The sequence below is a fragment of the Typha angustifolia genome, chromosome 2 (genome assembly GCF_048772165.1).
Source record: "Typha angustifolia cultivar Huaian chromosome 2, ASM4877216v1, whole genome shotgun sequence".
NCBI classification, from domain to species: domain Eukaryota; kingdom Viridiplantae; phylum Streptophyta; class Magnoliopsida; order Poales; family Typhaceae; genus Typha; species Typha angustifolia.
The window spans coordinates 1537552-1558114 of record NC_133240.1 but is presented as its reverse complement, the minus strand read 5'-3'; the positions used below and the strand labels follow the sequence as shown (position 1 = coordinate 1558114).

At 35.7% G+C, this 20563-nt stretch overlaps 1 protein-coding gene across 1 annotated transcript; it reads right to left on the bottom strand.

Annotated features, from left to right (window-relative positions):
- Nucleotides 1-8129: 8129 nt before the first annotated feature.
- LOC140776012 (L-lactate dehydrogenase A-like) lies at nucleotides 8130-10478 on the bottom strand. Its single transcript, XM_073119551.1, has 2 exons — nucleotides 9777-10478; nucleotides 8130-8867 (listed from the first exon to the last, which is right to left on the bottom strand). The coding sequence occupies exons 1-2, from the start codon at nucleotides 10389-10391 to the stop codon at nucleotides 8421-8423; spliced, it is 1062 nt and encodes a 353-aa protein (XP_072975652.1). The 5' UTR covers nucleotides 10392-10478; the 3' UTR covers nucleotides 8130-8420.
- Nucleotides 10479-20563: the final 10085 nt, after the last annotated feature.

Below are 20563 nucleotides of genomic sequence, written 5' to 3'. Positions count from 1 at the left end.
AGATGGAACACTTGATTTGAGCCAAACTTTAACACAAAGTGAATCTAGGATTTGGAGAAAATAAAATATATAATTACATATATATTTTTGTGTTGATTATAGTTTATTCATTGCCTTTATTTTCATTGACGATTGTAGATAGTTACACTTGTTGTAACTTTCGATTAGATAGACTAATGGAAGATGTTTTTTTTTTAGTGGTAAAAGAAAGAGGGATCAGTCAAATGATAAAAGAAAGTGTAAATGATAATAATCATTTGTAAATTTTGGGAAATCTATAGATGAAGTTTATTTAGCCTTTTGTAACTATAGTGTCATGATTCATAGGTTGTCATTTGGTATTGTGAATTAGGATGATACCATAATATTTTGCTTAGAAATACTCCAAGTAATAGTAGAAATACTCCAAGTAATAGTACGGGTGTTAATGAGGCTCGGAATTAATTTCGAGTCAATTTTGAGTTCCAGGCTCGGCTCAGCTCAACTCGAGCAGAGTTAGATCGAGCCATACTTAAACCGAGTGGAGCCGGATCGACTTAACCTGAATTAGATTTTAATAGTTAAATTAAATAAAACTACTAAAGGTAGAAATTTTAAAATTTAACCAATAAGTATAACAATACTACACCTATAATAATAAAATTAATATCAACTTATCAAATAAAAAGGCTTCATGCCAATTTCAAATTTTGACATAGCATTACAAGCCAGCCAAGAATTATTAAGCCGCCAAACAAAATTAAATTAAATAAAACTTTATTCTACCTTTGCGATCACCTTTTTGTCCTCATTGTCGTCGAGAACGATGCCTCACTGATCCCTTCTCCTTCTCCTCCACTACCATCGTTTTAGTCAGCATTTCCCTAATCCATTTCCTCCTACACCTCTGGCAACTGATATGGCCTCTTCTTCTCAAGAACACCTCAAACCAATAGTGATTACTCAATGGAGTCTTCTCCATGGTGCCTAACACTGACGACAAGTTGGCCATGATCTCCACTAGCACCGCCATAGCGGTGGAGAGATACCGAGGTTCACCGTGTGTTTAAGCTTGCTTGTAAGGCCAAGTCTCGACCATTGGAGGCACCCCATGGCCTATGTAGGGTTCTCAAGAGAACTATGGAGAATGAAAGCATCGCAGCCCCATTGCCATGGGTCAGTCGGCTCCACTGCATCGCTCCACCAGGACAATTCGAAGAAGTTTGGTGACTTGGTTTGGTTGCGTTAATGATTTTGTTGGCTTAGAGCAGGAGGAAGTTTGCCAAGAAGCAGCCTTGTTGATGGTGGAGAAGAAGTTGGAGTAGGATATATGCCGCAATTTGAGGGATTTGTGAGTGTTAGGATACGAACTTTAGGGTTTGGAATTTTAGATTAAAATATATATCAAGCCGAGCCTGAGCGAGCCAACTCTAACTTAGGCTCAACTCAAAATTTAAGTCGAGCTTAAAATTAAGACCCAGGCTTGGATCAGCTTTAGCCAAATAAAGCCGAGCTCGAGCTAAGCTTAAGACGCTCATTTATTTTGATAGCCTTAAGTAATAGTGAACCATATACTTGCATCTCTTCTATAAGCCATTAGGCTATATATGACGTATATTAACTATAGTTGTGAAAATAACATTTTGTTCAAAAATATAGGGTGGGGTTGGGCTGAGTCAAACCTAAGTTAACCAAAATCGACCGGGCTTGGACTTTAACTTGATTCAAACCCAACTCGACACAAATAATGCTCGAATCTAGTTATTAGGAACTATTTATAAGGTACATGAGAAAATAGAAAGTGACCATTAGAGTATTTTCTCCTCTTCATTTCTCTTGCTTTCTCCTTCTTAGGTTAATGTGAGTAAATATAGAGGTTATTGTGACAACTAAAATGAGCAGTAAGCTAAGTTGGAAAGATTTGAATTACTTCACCCTTTGAACTATTTGGCTTACAACTTATATCTTAGCTTATATTTGTTTCTTTCTTCACTTTTTTAATGTTCAGTAAAGAATATGATGAAATAATGTAAGGATAACTTTAGAGCTTAGTTTGTTAAGAATGCATAGTTGAAGCTTACTCCCCCATGGTATTAGGGTTAAACCTAACAAATATGCACTTTGTGAGCATAATTTCAACCCGATTCTTTGTCTATGATTAGTTTATATGCTCATAATCTATCCAAATAGATAAAAAAAGAAATTACTCCTACTTGGTGGCTTTTCTAACAATATACTTTTTGGTAATTATTGTTATAGTTATTGTTAGTCTTTAGAATGAAAAGAAACTATAAACAACTGTCAGAGCTAGAAGTGTAGAGAGATAAATTACAAGTATATTTTTCAATAAAATGATATAACTTACGATCAAAACTCTACATTATTTTCTTTGTGACACATACCTCTGAATTATTGAAAAATGTCTCAAACACTTTTTAATTCCATTAGATTTGCCTTATCTTTTCTAAGAGTTATTTACAAGAGAGATAAATTGCAAGTATATTTGTTAATGATATGATATAACTTGTGATTTTCCTAAAAATAAAGTTTTAAATTAACTAAACTTAGAACCCTTGGAATTATTATCATTTATTATATACCTCTCCAGCAGCACTTTATTTTTGTGGCACGTAGATCTCTTGAACTATTGAAAATATCTCAAACATCTCTTTAGTTAGTTTTTCATTACTTTTTTATCTATAGATTATTATGTGCAAGTCATGTAATTAGTTTTATGATATGTTTATCCTTATATCTTGGATGAAAGAACAGAGAAATTTTAGTTTACTAAAATACATTTACCTTCTTATAGGGGTATCTTGCTCTTTTCAGCTTTCTATTTCATGCGGTCTATGTGTGACAAAAAAGTTCAATGAAGTATATGAAAATTGATGATAGTTCAGAAAGTCTAAATGTAATTATTCCTAATACTTTGTTTCAATAAAATATAAGCATATAAATGAGTAAATGTAGTTTAGTGTTGGAGTAGCGAAGATCTGATCAGAAATAGTGTTGATATCAAATGAACCAAGAATTCCAAATAAAACCAAGATAGTTGGGAGTGAATATGCTGATAACTTGAGATTTGGTGGTAATTGACTTAATTGTGACAAATTAGTTGGCTGGACCTGGACATCCTAAGGCCCAGCTTCACCTACAAAATAATTAGCAGTTTACAAGGGTCATTTGCACAAAATCTTAACGGGTAATTATATTTAGTCCCCTGAGCTATCATAGTTTTTCATATACACTCTATAAACTAAGAAAAATATTCGCATAGAATCCTCGACTAAAACTAAATAAATATATGGATGAATTAAGAAATTTCTTAGATCATAGGGTCTATATGGTAGAAAAAGTAAGTGTTATTAACTCAAATTTAAAATGGGTTTTTAAGTTTTCAGGATCATACAATTTTGTTTTATGTTATAGAATTAATCCAATCTAACTATACATCACTGGATTACTATTGATTATATATATATATTGAGAAGATTGTGAATTAAACTCTAGTTAAGGATTCACTAAGATAATAAAAATTGAGTTAAGAGTAATAATTAAATGAAGAAAAGTGCAAATAATTATATTTTCATCAATAGGAGGGGGTTGCAATTTAATTATTATTCTCAAAGAAGAAAATAACCCCTGAGAATTTGAGTTACATTCTACTGCTCGACTCCTATCAAAATTTGGAAGAAGGTGAGAGAGATAAATGTGAGACATTTCAAGGAGAACATAGATGTGAATTACATGATGGACAAGTCACAAGATTGAAAGGTATCAGATAAGATAATATCAAATTCAGAGGATCGAATGTAAACTAAATGCCCAGTAGACGCTCTTCTTATACTTTACTCTATTCTCTCTGTTATCTCTTTTTTTTATCTCTTAATCCTCAATTTCTATTATAATTCGCCTAATCCATGTTGAGCTCTTTAAATAGGTATCCCACCGCTCCTAATCCAATTAGGAGACTTCTCATAATCGTTTAATTTAATCCAAAAGAGTTCTCATTGTGTCTTATTTTATCTAAAAGACCAAACAAAAGATAAATAAGCATTCTTACTAAGATTAAAAGTCCTCCAACTCGTAAGAGGACTCTTCTTTGCTTACAAATATCACCCTCAATGCTCAACTAGCGCCACCATCTAGCTAATTATGCTCTTTTAGTAGGAATTTTGTCATCACATTTGATGCATAACCATCAAAGATGTGAATGTCATTGTATGTCTTTTGTCGATCAAGGCATCTCTGCATCACTATAAGTCTAGTGTAATCTTTCTCCCTATAACACCCGTCAGCAAACACGTGCCCCGCACATGGGTAGAAGCCACGTAATTACTATGTGACCTGCTAGTCAATATTTTAACATAATATATAAAAGAAAAGCGTACATTTTCACAAATAATACAAACAAAAAAAGTCCATAACACCAAGGTCATAATAAGCCTAAAATATATATCCATAAAATATAAATCAATATCCATGCAAGAGTTACAAGCCATCTAGCTTAATTTATAAGAATAGAATAGAATAAAATAAAAATAGAAGACTATAAACTAGTATTTGCCAAATCCTCTACTGGCCCGGGGTCATCTACTAATCTAAAATAATTTCATCAAAAGATGGTGAGTATAAAGCCCAGTAAGTATCCATTGCTATAGTCTAAAAGTAGTGCGATAAATGATGCAATAATAAGTAAATATGAATATGAACATATACATTAGCAATCAATAATGTACCATGTATCAATTCGGACTATCAAGTCCTCAAATTCGAGCTCACACCGAGCTCCGCCTACAGGCCATATCAACACTATACCATATAATATTCATCATCTCGAACTATCAAGTTTGTAAGATAGGCTCATGTAGAGCTACGCTCATATGCTATATCAATACTTATACCTGACCACACACATACCTCCAAGGGAGGGTAGACTCGAGTGGTAGAATCGCAAGCCCATCACCTAGCAAACAGCATGACCGATTGTTTGTCACCGCAGACTAAGAACATCAGTCGTACGTTGATCACATACGTCAGTATCGTACATCGATACTACCATCCGAGCCCTCGGCTCCACATCATTGCACCACCGTGCGAAAATCATGAGTCGTCGCTCATGGATGCCCTCACTATGCATCATCAGGCACCATTAGGTCTATGTCATCCTACCATTCTCTCTCTCTATCTTAAACACCCAAAAGGGTATAATTCTCGTCGATCGATAGTAAATTGCCCACCGTCCAGCAAAATAGCTACCTAATTGTTTGTGATCAACATATTGATACATTAACGTGGGCCCTAATATATATAAGTATAATAATATCCTCCACCCCTAACCTTAGCTGAAGAGGTGTCAGGTACTATCGAGACATAGCAGTCACCCCTTTATAGTCGCGCACGTATGTAAGTGGCATTATATTATACAACATAACAAGCATAATAGAGCATACATCATTATCATGTATTACATGCTAACACCCATGATCATGTCGAATAATGAAAATTATGATACACGAAATTTTACCGAATAGCAAAATAAAATTAACATGCATGACATGCAATAATAATAGTAAAAAAAATGTATACACATGTATGATATAAATGTGATGATGTCATAAAGTAAGTTATGATATTCTCTACACTGCTCCTAAATTATAGAAGTTTCACTCGCCTGAACTACTTTAATAATACTAGCTGCAACTGCACCACAAAATCATCCTCATAGAGTACAAAGTCCACCTCAATAAGGAAAGTAAATAAAAAAGCATAATCACAATATTCATATCATTAATTAGTTAAAATATTTTTACTTACGTTTACTATAGGCTTGGATATGTTCATCTCATAATTCCTACCTTTATTAATCAAGTATAGCTAGCACAATTGTACCAAGGCCTGACACGTTATTAAGCGTAATTGAAATAATTTACCTTAAATTATCATTCACTAATTATAATTGATTTAGAATAGTTCACAAAGTCACATTTAATTAATCTGCTTTGTTAAATAGCACAATTTGCTTAATTCCATGTCTCTATATTAATATGTATTAATTCTCCTATTAAAGCAATTAATACAAATATACTCCGATCACCGACTCCATTGTTAAAATTAATTTAACCAGAAACATAATCAACAACATTAAACTCTGCTTAGAGCTAATTCCTAGTTGGAAGCAATTAGCAATGACACTCGAATGCCATAATCTAATTCAGTAAAATTGATTAACAACAATTATTATAATTAGCAAGTTATTCTCAGCTCAAGTTGGCAATAATCATTAATCAAAAAGGATAAAAAAAAGTCTACCACAATTTAAAGAATAATTAAAGACTCATGAGCGAGCCCCGGGCCCAAATAAAAAAGAAAGTCACTTCCATTAGGCCACAGCCCAACCCACAAGGCTGCTCAGTAGCCCAACTCATCGGGTGGGTTGCACTCAACCCAAACCCAACATAGGATGGGCTTACAGTAGCCCAACCCGACACACCACTAATTTGCTTTAGGCCGTAACGCAACCCCCAACAATATAGGCTGGGCCACAACCCAAACCACAACTACATGGGTTGCACTACACCCAGCCCAAACCTGACATGGGCTTGGCTGACATCAGCCAAACACAACCCAAACCACACTTAGGCTAGGCTACAGCTTACCCAAGTAGCCTTGGGCTGGGTCGCAGCCCACCAAGGCAAGGCTCAGCAAAACCCAAGCAGCCTCCCCCCACCTCAACTCAACCTAGTTGAGGAAGAGAAAGGAAGGCGCTGCCGATATGCCGGCTGACACCCCACCAACTGGCTGAGGAAGGCACCTGCGGTACCCATCGGCCAACAAAAGGGCCAATGGCCACTCACAACCCACCAAGGCACTCGCTGGTGGGGTGAGGGAGCTGCCAACGTTATCGATCACCGATAGTCCAACCAACCCCACTGAAACCTTCCCCCTCAGCGAGCCGAAGCTTGCCGAGGGGAAGCCCACAAGCCAGGGGCGATCGACGGGGAGGGTCGTCCTCACCAAGGCGAGGGGCTGCTTGGCAACTCCAGCCATGAGGGCCCAAATGTCGGGGCCCACGATAACTCCTCGTGAAGAGAAAACTAACCTGGCGATCAAGTAGCCTAGCCGACGACGAAGGTGGCCGGAAAACCACCTGAAATCCGACAAGGAGATGCTATCATGAGTAGGCTATCATGAGTAGCCTCCCCTAGAAGCTAGTACGCCCCACAAAGGGCGCCACTGAGAAGAAGCTGACTAAACTCCTAGTGCATTTACGCAAGGGGGGAAAACCGAAGAAAAACTCAAAATAAACATCCCAAAGAACCCTTCTTTGTTGGGATGTTATCACTCCCAGTGTCCACTTTTTTTCTAGGAGCTAAAGTTATCGATCTGTACAATTTTAGCTCCCTATATATCATGCAATATTATTTCCCTCTTATAGACATAATCAAACAGCCCAGCTCACCCGTGCCTAGCCCGGCCCAAGCAAGAACTACGCACGGGCCAACCCTTTGCTCGCCCAATAATCATGTCTACCCTATTGCAATTAAAATAGTACATTTGTGATTTTTCAACGTCCTCTGCTAAAGAAATTTTTGTATCCCTCTTTATTCAACTTACCAACAGATATTAAGTTATGCTAAATATCTGACATGTCTCACATCTTTGAGAACTATCTTATATTTACTGTTTGTCTCACTGTACTCTCTCTCTCTCTCTCTCTCTCTCTCTCTCTCTCTCTCTCTCTCATCTACCCTATGTTGACCTTTTAAAAGAGGCGTTCTACCTCACCCAATATAGTTATAGGTAACACAAAAAGCTTTCATCATCTCATATTTTATCTAACAGACTAAAGACATCTCGTGGCTACAAAAGCCCAAAGATGATGTCTACAGTCCACTGAATTTCTTGGTACATTTGCAGATAAAAAATCTTTTAATTTTTTTAGAATAGAAAAAATAAGCATTTATGTACCCATCGGCATCTCTTGTGTAAATGATACATATTTCATTATAAAAATATATGTATTTAATATAAAAACAAATATATTCATTTATAAAAAAGTTCAATCTTGCTATTAGTAAAACCTGAATTTCTTAGATAGAAAGAAAATTTGGATAATTCTACAGAGTGACACCAAATAAAAGAGGTGCTATAAAAATTCAAAATAATAAATTATTTTGGTCTTTCATACAAATTGCCTGCTTACAAACAACGTTTAACCAATATGATTTCTAGATGGAAGTATTAGACAAATAAACCCTTTGTTTTTTCCTTGCAACTATATCAGTCCAAGCAAAAAAAAAAAGGGAATGGAAGACCTTCTCAAAAGCCAAAAAGTTACTCATGCATGTAGACAGGGACTGACGACGACTATTATTAGCAAAAGAAGCAACATAACAACAGCAACAAGAGCAGAAACACCTATATTAAAGCAAGGTTCACAAGTCCAGCTGCTTCTGTAACTCCCACAACGTCTCCGCCGACTGCTGCAGCCGGTTTGCCTCCTCTTTAGTTAGCTGCACCTTCGCCACCCCGAGCACGCCGTTGCGGCCGAGCTGAGCGGGGAGGCTAAGGAAGACCTCTTGGTCGGCGGGGATGCCGTGGAATCCCTTGGCGAGGAGGGAGACGGGGTGGATGAGGCGCTGGTCGCGGAGGAGGGACCACGCGAGGTTGGCCACGGAGTAGCCGATGGCCCAGGACGTGTAGCCCTTGAGGCGGATCACCTCGTAGGCGCTGCCCACGACCGCCTTGCGGATGTCCTCCAGGACAGCTTGCTCGAAGGGGATGTCGTTTTCCCGGAGGGAACTCAGGACAGGAACGCCGCCGAGGCTGATGCTCGACCAGAGGGCCACTGAGCTATCGCCGTGTTCTCCGACCATGTACGCCTGTCAATAGATACAATGCAAGAGGGTTAGAAAGATAAAAGATTTGGATTACAGTAGAATTCCAATATTTCCACGGCGGAATTCTTGCAGATAACCAGTAAAACCTACATAAAAGAAAACAACGCAAAGTTCCAATTTATATGTACATCTGATCCACTCTAAGATAAATTATTTTTTTAGGTAAATATGCACAATCGTAGGGTTGAAATGCAAAATACTCTGAATTTAGTACAGAAAACCCAAAGAACTGGAAGCCGACCGTTAGTAAAAAAAAAAAGGAAAATTTTCATTTCACACCCTTCCTTGTATGTTTATTTCGATTTACACCCTATCTTTTTACTATTTTTTACTTTAATCTCAGCCTTCCTCATTAAATGATAAACTTATAATATAATAGTTGTTTTGAGGTATTTTTATTAATACGAAAAATAAGCAAAAAGGATCCTATCCAGTGGTAGCCACAAAGTTAAAAAGAAATCTCCAGCTAAACGTATGGATGCAGGATTTTCCTGCATCCCTGTCTGGACGCGATCTTCTGCCCGAAGAACCGATCCGTACTACATGTCAGGCATTTTATTATGACTTGGGAAAGAGTACTAAGGGCAAAAATGTAATTGGATATTTAAGACGTGGACGGCCGACATTGGTCAGTGGCTTAGTAGGTTAGTTGGATAAGGGTAACTGCCGCGGATGATTCACCCACACGTCCTTTATCCTTTGTTGTTAATCCGAGAAAAGGCAGGGTGTGAAGTGTAAAAAGCTAAAACAGAAATGCAGGGTATAAAATATAAATTTCCTCAAAAATTTCCTATAGGCCGAGAGGCGCGGATCGTCCCGCCTTAAATTGGGCCACCAAATTCCCTTCTATATGGAAGCAATGTAAAGGGCAAAATGGTAATTGAAACTTACTTGGACGTCCTTAGCGTTGACCTGGAGGTGATCGGCGAGGAGGAACCGGAACCTGGACGAGTCGAGATTCGTGCCGGATCCGATAACCCGATTGGGGGGGAACCCGGAGAGCTTCCAAGCAACGTAGGTGAGCAGATCCACGGGGTTGGAGACCACCAGGAGCAGCGCCTCAGGCGACTTCTCGGCGAGCGGCGGCACGATCTTGCGGAAGAGCGCGACGTTCCTGTGGAGTAGATCCAGCCTCGTCTCCCCCGGGTTCTGCCTCGCCCCGGCGGTGATGATCGCCAGATCGGACCCGGCGGTGACCGCGTAGTCGGTGCTGGACACGATCTGGGTGCGGGGGAGGAACGCTGCGGCGTGCTGGAGGTCGAGCATCTCACCGCGGAGCTTGTCGGGGAGGGCATCGACGAGGGCGATCTCGTCGGCGAGGTCCTGTGTGAGGATGGTCTGGGCGATCGCCATGCCAACGTTGCCGACCCCGATGATGGAGATCTTGATCCGCTTGTGGTGGGGGCGGGAGGAGCGAGGGGAGGGGGTGGCGAGGATGGGGCGGAAGAAGGCGGAGGAGATGTCATCGGAGATGCCGAGGGAGGACAGGGAGGAGACCTTGTGCATTTTCGCAAACACTTGTTGGGCACTACAACTACCAGGTAAAAAGTTCTATGTAATGGATGATTTCGTTTTGGGTCCTTCGGCTAGGCAAGTGCTATTATTTATAACGCCTGGGAAACGGGAATCGTGATGGGAAGCATATATTCTCCTCCTAGAAAAGTATTGTGGGGGTGGATGTAGGAGAGTCCTAATGAAGCTAAGCATATACATACTTTATTAAGGATTTAATTTGAGCTGGTAGCTACTTAGAATTAATGGCGAGAATGCATATAACAAAATTGCAATGACTTTTTGGGCAAGAATTTTATACCAATTAGAGAGTTTGATCACACAATTATAGTAAATCTTGCGTGCAAGTAAGATAGTTAACTGTTAACCCTTCATATGTTATAGTAATCTAATTAAAATATTCTATGTCAAGATATATAAAACATCTTTTAGTGTTTAAATACTCTTATGTATTTGTTTGGAAACAGGAGAGTGTATGACATGCTTTTTAGGGTTCCAATTATACTATTTATAGACTTTACTAAATAAAATATTTCTAAAATATTCAATTTATATTCAAAAATGAGTAGTTGGGGTTAACTTTCATAGTCATGTATTATGATTATGACTTATAAATACTTAATTTGTTTTTAATTATTTAGAAGTCCGACGTTAAATATGAGCTAAACAAAGAGCCAACCCTCTTCCGATACAAAGACACTAAGGTCTAATTAAGCTTTAGCCAATATACTGAGCCGAACTAAACGTCGCTAAAATATTACTACTATAAATCATAACGTTATCGAGCTGCTCTTCCAAGTCAATCGCATCATTGAGCTAGAGTTAAAGTCGATCTCATAACTACCTTAGTTCATAAATACTTAATTTAACAATACTAACCAGATGATTATAATAACTTCTTTAAACTCGTGATTCTTGTTGTTGTCGGTCTCCTCCCACTCACTACATTCAAAATTAAAATGAGTGAAATCTGGCAGAATTATTTTAATTAATTGTTATTGTTAGTCCAATTGTTATTGTTAGTCCAAGCTAATTAAAGTGTAAATGGGACTTATTCAGTATACATGTGCATTAGCAATAATATTATAGATTAAATTATAATGTCACCAATTAGGAAGGAGAGAGATAATTCCCTTTCCTTTCCTGATGTGTTACACACTACTTTGTGAATATAAAATAGATAGTGCTCAAAATGATTTTATTAAATAAATACCAAGTTTCCCCCTCCTAAGAAATTCCTCTTGTACCGGTTCCCACATCGTCTCCCAGTTCGTTTCCCTAGCCTAGATTTTGGGGTCTGCCGTGGGAGAGAAGACAAGAAAATCTCCAACCCAGCGTACGTCTAGATGGTCTTCCGTCAAATAAGGAAGGAGATATAGAAGATGACCTTTTGACTAAACTACCCCTCTTTCACAAATGTTTTACCGAAATTGACCCTTGCTCAAATTTAAACGTTGTCTATTATTTGTTATTGAGATAAATTGAACGTTTAATATCTTTTTTCTTATATATAAACTACTGGTTTGATGAGTATTTTATGTGTGATTAAAAATATATATATATATTTATTTATATATATATGGTCGATAAGAATAATATTTTATTTTGTCGTTTGTATCTAAAAGGGGAAATGCTGATGTCGTCCATTTTGAGGCAGGGCTAGTTTGGTCAAAACCTCGACAGAAGAGTTGCCACCCACCTGGGGCAGTTCCATTGGTCTGAAACACACCTTGCTGTTTTGGCGCCACAGCTGATCCAAAACCGTACAATTAGCACGTTCTGTTGACTACGGAATTTGACCGGAAGAGATAGAGAGAGAGAGAGAGGGAGAGAAATCTATTGGCGGGTTTAGTGGTAAGCGGGAATGCGGGTAGAAGCTCCGCAGCCCGCTTTCTTGGGGGTTTCGTGGCGAAAAAGTAGGAGAATTTTATAGTCTTTTCTTCTTTTTTTCCCTTTTATTTAATCTTCTTGAGTTGATTTGGATCTTTATTAGGTGTTGAACTGAATATTCCGTTGTAGACTTTTGGGTTTTGAATTGGAATTTTTCTTTCCTTTCTTCTAGTAACCATGGGTGGCAACTTTTTGACTTTGATCTAATAGTTCAACATGAACTCGAAGGTTTTAAATTAATTTGGACTTAGTCTAACCGACTATTGATTATAAATTCAATATGACTTATCTAATCTAATTATTACATTTAAGTTCGATAATTTATGAATAACTCAAATACAACTAGTATAAATCTGAGTAACCCATTTGAGATCTCATTTTAATTTGTTTGTTAAATGAATTGTTAAAATTTAATTTGATCTGATTCAATCCAACGCGAACTTGAATACCTATCACCTTTTGACCGTCAAAAGTGATAGGCCTAACCACTTATGCTATTAGTGCGGCCAATTTTTCTTTTAGAAAAAAACTAATATATCTATTGAAGAGCACTAAGAGCACATATTAATATATATTGACCCCTTTTTTATATACTATTTAAATGTATCACTAAGCCTTCTCGGTTAATATTTTTTTAGAAATAATTTGATCTAAATTACTGTCTCTTTCTTCCAATATTCCATCTTCTCTTTCAGTGCTATTTATAATAATTTCTCTTAATATCAAACTCTAAATCGATCTTCTCTAATTCTTTCAAAATCCACATCTAACATAAAGACGGTAAACGTATTTTTGTTTATCTAATTAGTTAGTCAAATTTTTAATATATTTTTCTAACAGAGTTTCTAGCAAAAAAGTGAAAGTTATATAATTACATAAAAGGAGTTAAGATGTAATTAGCCCTAAGAGAAAACCATTGGCAGTTGATAGTTATGAGTTGTTGGAGTCCAATGTAAGGGTATGGTTTTATATTAAAAAATGAAAAAGAAAGAAAAGAAGTCATCAAGTTCATCAGCAGACAGCAGCTGGAGCTCCATTTTAAAATTAGAGGAGTCAAAATTGAGCATAATGTTATATTCCTTTTGCCTCATTAATCTAATCTTTGAGTATAAGCTATGGGTGTGGCTTAATTGGTTGGTGCCCATGACTAGTATAAAAAATTACAGAGAGAGAGAGAGAGTAGCATTGGAAACTATTGGCGATGATGGTGTGGTTTTCATTTTTACCCTACCTTTTCTTAGTTGTGTGTGTAATAATTCTTGTGTTAGAATTAGGAGACATATCTTTTAGTTTTTAATTAAATACTTGCTCTTTGTTGGAAAGTTCTATTATATTTGTTTTTGTTGGATCATGGGCTAATCCCACCTCCCCTTTTTGACTAGGGCCGGAGGCCAATGTCCATGGTATTTATATTAATCCACGGTGAATGGTGTTTAAATATTATATGATTTGTTTAAAAAAATTAAGTTTTTGACTAAATTAGACCTTCTTAGAAACTTCCTCGGTTCAATTTGAGTCTAACTCTTGAAAGTAACTAGTTGGACTAATATTTCAGTCTTATATTGGGTATCTTAAACTAGGCTAAAAATGCTGGATGTTTGGTTGTAAAATAAACTTAAGAGTGCAATTATTATCTTTAGTGTGATATAAATAACGTAAAAAGATGTGTTAATTTTAGAGAGAAAATGAGGATATATAGAAAAATGTAAAGTTAACGACTCCTTTCCACCGCTCTTACCGCCTCCTTCATTCTCCTTCTACTCCACTTTCTCACTGGATTCGTGTTTAGACACCATCCTTTCACCACCGCCACTCCCTTCTATCTTCCACCACTGTGCTTGGACACCGTCCTAAACCCCTTAGCACTTTTGCTCCCTACCACTACACTTCACCATCGTCACCGCTCTTCTTCACCTCGCTAGATCCAAGATTGATAGCCACTCGATCTACGATTAGTGTAGTAGTTTCATCGTTGTGAGCCCACCCTTACTTAGTGTGTTCTTTATCGACTGGCCTCACCGAATGGGAGAGGTCATTTCTGGGTGGGTGTGAGGGCCCAAAGGGAGAGTGTTATGACTTGTTCACATAGTAGTCTATGCTTATCGGCGTTTGTGTAGAGCAAAATTAGAGTGTTTTGATTTTTTTTTTCTCTCTCTTTATTTTGTGTTATAAGTGAGTGATCTTCGATCCCCCTACCTTTGTGGGTTCTCAAGGTCTTTTTTTGGACTACTAGACTGATAGAACCTATAATTATTAGATTAGTAATACTAACCGCGAGGCTCTTTGTTTTTGGGAATTTTTTTTTACTACTCTTCATTTTTTTATTCGAGTTCATGCTCTTCTAGATTAAATTATAACACTGTCTATTATAAGCCAAGTGTGAGGCTTGTGTCAAAGAGTTGTCGCTCTATCTCCATTCCTCTTTGTGTATTCGGCATAATCACTGTAATCTTTGGAAGTTAATGAATTACCTCATTTTTCTCTCAAAATAAATAAATAATTTATCTTTCCTCTAAGACTGTGGGCTTATAATTCCATTACCACTTTATACACTCATAACCCTATTATAAAGTAAAATATCTTTTTTCCTCTCTGATAAAAAAAAAAGGTATTTGATTACTGAATATAGTTAAGAATTCAGACACTTTTCCTAAACTCAAACCAAATGTCACATTAGATATCTCCATAGTCTACGAGTGCAGTCTCGAAAACTCAATTTCACAAATAAGTTAAAGAGGACCTTTGGAACCAAGAATTATATTAGAGACAATATAAATATTTATCTATCCTAATTATATAAGTTTTAAATTTTTTAATAAATGTCAAGTTTAGTATTAGTTGATTCAATTCAAATACAAGCATTTTAACAATATAAAGTGCACCATGTTAGGATCTAATCTATTAAAATTTTAAAAATTAAAAGTGGTATCTAACTAGATAGTGGGCCTTAAGAGTGTGGTTCAGAGGCCTCAAATGCATGGGGGCATGCACTAGATGTACAAGGGTATGCTTCCTTTGGGCCCCAAAAACAGGCCTCATTTATTTCTTCTATTTTAATATTTATTTTACATCTCTAGTATATTTTAAAACTTAAATATAAGACTAAATACATTTGAAAATTAATTTCTTAGTCAGCGACTTCCAAATATAAATCACTGATAAGATTAATAACTTATATAGATATTCTAAATCTTCTAAAAAATTATTGAAGTCTAAAAAAGAAATTTCTATATAAGTTGTTGATTCAGTCATCGGCTTATATTTAAAAGTCGATGAACCAAAAAACAACTTAATATTATCTAATATTTCTACTACCCCCTTCTAAATCCCAAATTTGCTCATCAAATTTTTGCTAAGCTAGATAGTTATAAGTATCTTGTTTGAGTCTTTCAATTTCTTCATATATTCTTCTCTACTATGAACTTGTTGAACCATATTTTGAACAATACCTTTCTACTAGTGAAAGATAGGAAATCCCACTATGGTTAATCCAGACAGCATATTATTGTAAAATAAAAAGAATAATATACTTTTAGCTAGTTAATTGCCACATTATCAAAGAGGTTAAATCAACCATATATGGTCTAATTACTTCTCAATAGATCTAGAATGTTTTGGCCATTTGTTTTGCTTCATCTTCAAAATCTTATATCACTCATCTTATCGCCATAGTACTAAATTATGAATTGACTTATTTATAAACAGTGGCTTGCATACCAGTTTTCATATATTTGTTAAGAAAACATGAATCCAAGTATGCTGTAATATAAATTAAAAAATTTAGGTTAATTTTAATCGAAGAATTAATGGCCTACCGTAGAAACATATATATAGACAAATATAAAAAAATAGAGATCAAATTAAATACAAATAATTTTTATGTGGAAAACTCCAAACCTAGTAAAACCCATAAATCTTTCTCCTATGATATATTCAACCACTAATAACGTGCAAATTCAAAAACCACTTGTTAGATCCCACAACTATATTTAAAGTTCTCTTGCTTGTTAGAACTCACAATAAATTACTTTAAGTGATTAGTCCATCAATCTTAGGGACCCTCGAAATTGAACGACCTATTTCAGTGACCTATGAGATTGCAACTCACTCCAAAAAAAAAAAACAATCAATCAGAAATCTTTGATAAATCTTATCCCTCGAGTACCATCTGATCGTTATGAATAATTCAATAAAACTGTTATAGGCCTCCAAATCTCTCTAATCAACGGATTTCATTCAAGTTAGAGTTGTTTGATTTATATATTTATAGAGAAAGACTAAAAACCTAATCTAAATCACACTGAAGCTATTTAATTCTTGCTCGGGTCCTGCAATTTTCATGCTCGCTAACAAAAGCATTCAAATGCTTAAGGGTCCTTTGAATGGCCAAATGGTAGGTTTAAAGTGACTGTTCCAACATTCTTGAGTCTTTTTTTATACTGTTCCAAATATTATGATATTGTTTAAACACGTCAAAGATGACCTTCATATTGCTTGAAACGTTTATAAAATTATTTGAAAATTCTTCAAATGATCCAGAAGATATGTTTAACTTATCCCAACTCTTGTAAAGTATGTGCTAAATACAAATGCATGCAGTCTATAAATCATACTCATATGAAAATATTCAAAATACATATTTTTAGATAAGGTTTTTGTACATGAATTGCAAATAGAAAAATCTAACACATTAGTTACTTCCTACTCTTTGGCTACAAAAAATGGTTATTCGAACCTTGAAGAGTATTAGTCATCAGAATTGCTTAATTATGAGGATTATCTAATAAGCACAGATATAATTAGTCCTATCTTCTTCGACCCCTAATAAGCACAGACTATGCATTACATTGAAACCCAATTGATCTTAAAGTGGTGAGGGACAAAAGACACTAAAAGCTAGCTAACTGATAACTGTCTTCTTAGTAATATATATATAATTCTACTAGCACTTAAATCAAATAGATCCGCTCACAGCTGAGATAAATATTAAACTTTAGGATTTTTTTTTTACACGTAGACCTTTGAATGTCATCATTTTCCATGTTCTTTTGAACTATATTTTTGTCGCCCATAATCTCTTTGAACTATTAAAAATATCTTAAACATTCTTTTTATTAGATTTTGATACGACTCGGTCATAAGGCTCCATTCCAAACATTGAGTTTATTGGGATGAACTTATTTATCTTGTTTGATTTTAACTAGAAGAAATAAAATAGTTGGAACCAAAGTTCACGAGATCTAAGAATAATTATTCCTAAACTTCATTTTAGCTTACAGTAAACTTTATGGCCAACGTTGACCATGAAGTAGTTTAGGATTATGTTCATTGCATGCAAGCTTGCTTGATTGCCATCATTTCCTAAGCTCTCTCAAATAGATCTTTAACCCTATAATTCTTCACGGATATATAGTCAATATATAATTTGTGTTAACACTTATTACCTTCTCTCAATGGAAATCTCAAGGTTTCTACAAAAAAATCATAAAACTTAGGTGGAGATAATAATCTGAATATTAATTCATTGATACAAGATTAATTTAAAACATTAACAAAATCAAAAAGGAAAGAATTAATCACTTTTTAAACAAGCTTTCCTACAAAATGGATAGGCATCATATACAACGTCGTAGTACTACTTTTTATTATAGAACTTTGTGTGATGAACAAGAGAAAGATCATGCGACTAAAAGAACAAGCATGCACGTAGGAGAGGTCGGCAGCTAGTTGTGTGAAGGGCTACGTGTTCTTGGTGGTTCATAATCCACATCAAACCCTAGATTCTCCTCGCCACGACCGACGTGCAGCGAGACCGTGTCGCCACTCTTCTTGATTTCACCTGCATCGGACTCTCCTCCCTTCGTCATCTTCACACAGTTAGAGAGAGAGAGAGATAAGAATCCAAGAAACATAACAAATATTTATATATATATACTCATGCATGCACTGATCACTAACCTTGTCGGAGTGAGCAGGGAGAAGATGGCGGCCATTGCATGGATGAATGCAAAGATAGAGGAGGAGGAGGAGGAGAAGAAGGTGAGGAGAAGACATGGTGGATTTGTTTGAGTATTGTAGTTAGTATTTATAGACATGGAAGGAATTAAATGCAGGGTTGCATGGCGGTGGATGGACGGCGTATCTCTTCTTCGTCACAACGTGCGGATGTCTGCATGCATTCATTCCCATCTCCCATTTTTAGAGTGATTAATAGATACTAAAGTTAACTCCGGGTAGAGAATGCATATATTATTCATGAAATTAGTGCTTCTAAATGCTTGATTTACTTTATATATATATATAAATTTCTTGAGATTTTTAAAATTAGAGAATTTATAAACAACACCCTATATTTTATCTATTTTGTGATTCAATCTCGTACGTGAAGTTTTTGTAACCATTCTCGTTTAACATCCGTAGTCAATTTAAACGGTATCAGCAAAAAATATTCTGTTATAATATATAACGGTGAGGGTATTTTAGTAATTTTATTAATATCAGTCGGTAAAAATAATGTTAGGATGTTAAATAAAAATTATAGAAAAAAGATGTGAATTACAAAATAGGTAAAATAGAGGGTCTGATTTGCAAAATACTCTTAAAATTAATATAGTCGACAACTCTCTTTCGTACTGCCTCATGCCTCAAGGGCATGTAGCCATACTAGGCCGGTGGCTGTCCTGCCACGTGGAGAGATACTACGGGAGGAGAGGTCGTGAACGGTGGTCCCTCACCACGTCCGAAACGACCAAACGGCGGGTATTAACTGGCGACCCAGAACCCGACCCGGAATCACCCGCATCCGAATCACCCGGTTCCGGTGCCTGGTCGGCTCACCAATACGCAAACGTACGCCGGCACAAAAGGTCGAGGAGTACGGAGGGATTGGATGATCAAACGTAGAGGAATGCTTCACCAATCTCCATGCAATCATTCATCAGATGATATTATAATATTATAATATTATATACCCTTGATTTTTAAAATCATTTCTTGTATATAACACCCTATATTATAATGTAATTATAGTTTACATTCTATATTTCTACTATTTATAAATCGAGCCTCTAATTTAATGAATATATGCTAAAACATCATACGTTAGATTTGAATTAACTCTTGAATTTAACATCACAATATTTTTTGCACATATTAGGTAAATTATAGGGCTCAATTTGTAAATAGTAAAACTATAGGGTGTCAACCATAATTTTATTAAAAGACGGTCTTATATGCAAATCTTCCCTAAAAATATTTTTGGGTTCCATTTGATTTTAAGTTTATTATAAATATTGATCTTTTTCCAAAAAGAACTACTTTATTTTCTTAAATGCATTAAATATCAATAGTTAGAATATTACCAAATAACTTTATAATAGGATAATTATGCTAAGATTTCATGAACTATTGTCTATCTTTCACGAGAAACCCCTCATATTATTCTCATATTATTTTTGATAAAGGTAGTAACCGGAAACATTAAATAATAGCTCTCTTTTTTTTCTTTCTCTAAAATAATAGTAAACTAGTTTTTATAGAACCTAAAATTAATCATGTAATACTTGCATGCCATTTTTTGATGAAAATATTTAATTAAAAAATCAAGCTAGGCTCAATTACACCCGTCGAGGTTAACATAAAGTTGCTCTGTATCTAGAGGGTGTAATTGAGCCGAGCTTTGTTTAAGTTGGAAATTGAAATGATTCGAGCTTGAATTGATTAATTTCAATTAGAGCTTACTTCAATCTTGCTTGATAAGCATATCCAAATCTATTTCAAATCAAGCCCAAATCATATTTGAACCAAGTTTGAATTGAATATCAAATGGTCCATACTTCGTAAAATCAAATCAAACATATAACCAAATTATATATATATATTTGTATAAATCGAACTTTATCGAGCGGAGCTTGATTCAAGCCGGCTCATGCTCAAAGCTTGGCTTGATATCAAATACAAACTTGATTCAATTGATCATTCACATAGGACAATCATATATGCAACCATGTAATAGGACATTCCACTCCACTACCTTATATGGGACTAAATATAAAGTTGGGATATATGTAAACAAAAATTCAAAGAATTTTCCTACACAAATTAGTCTTAAGGATATGGCAAACAGGCTTGAATAGCTAACCCAATTTACTCAACTTGAAAAAAGAAAATTAGTCAACCAGAGGAAGGAATTTGTCCAGTAAAAGTTACTAAACATCAAGAGGTATCCTTGAGAGACTTTTGTGTATGAAGAAAACAAGCAAGCAACACAAATGATA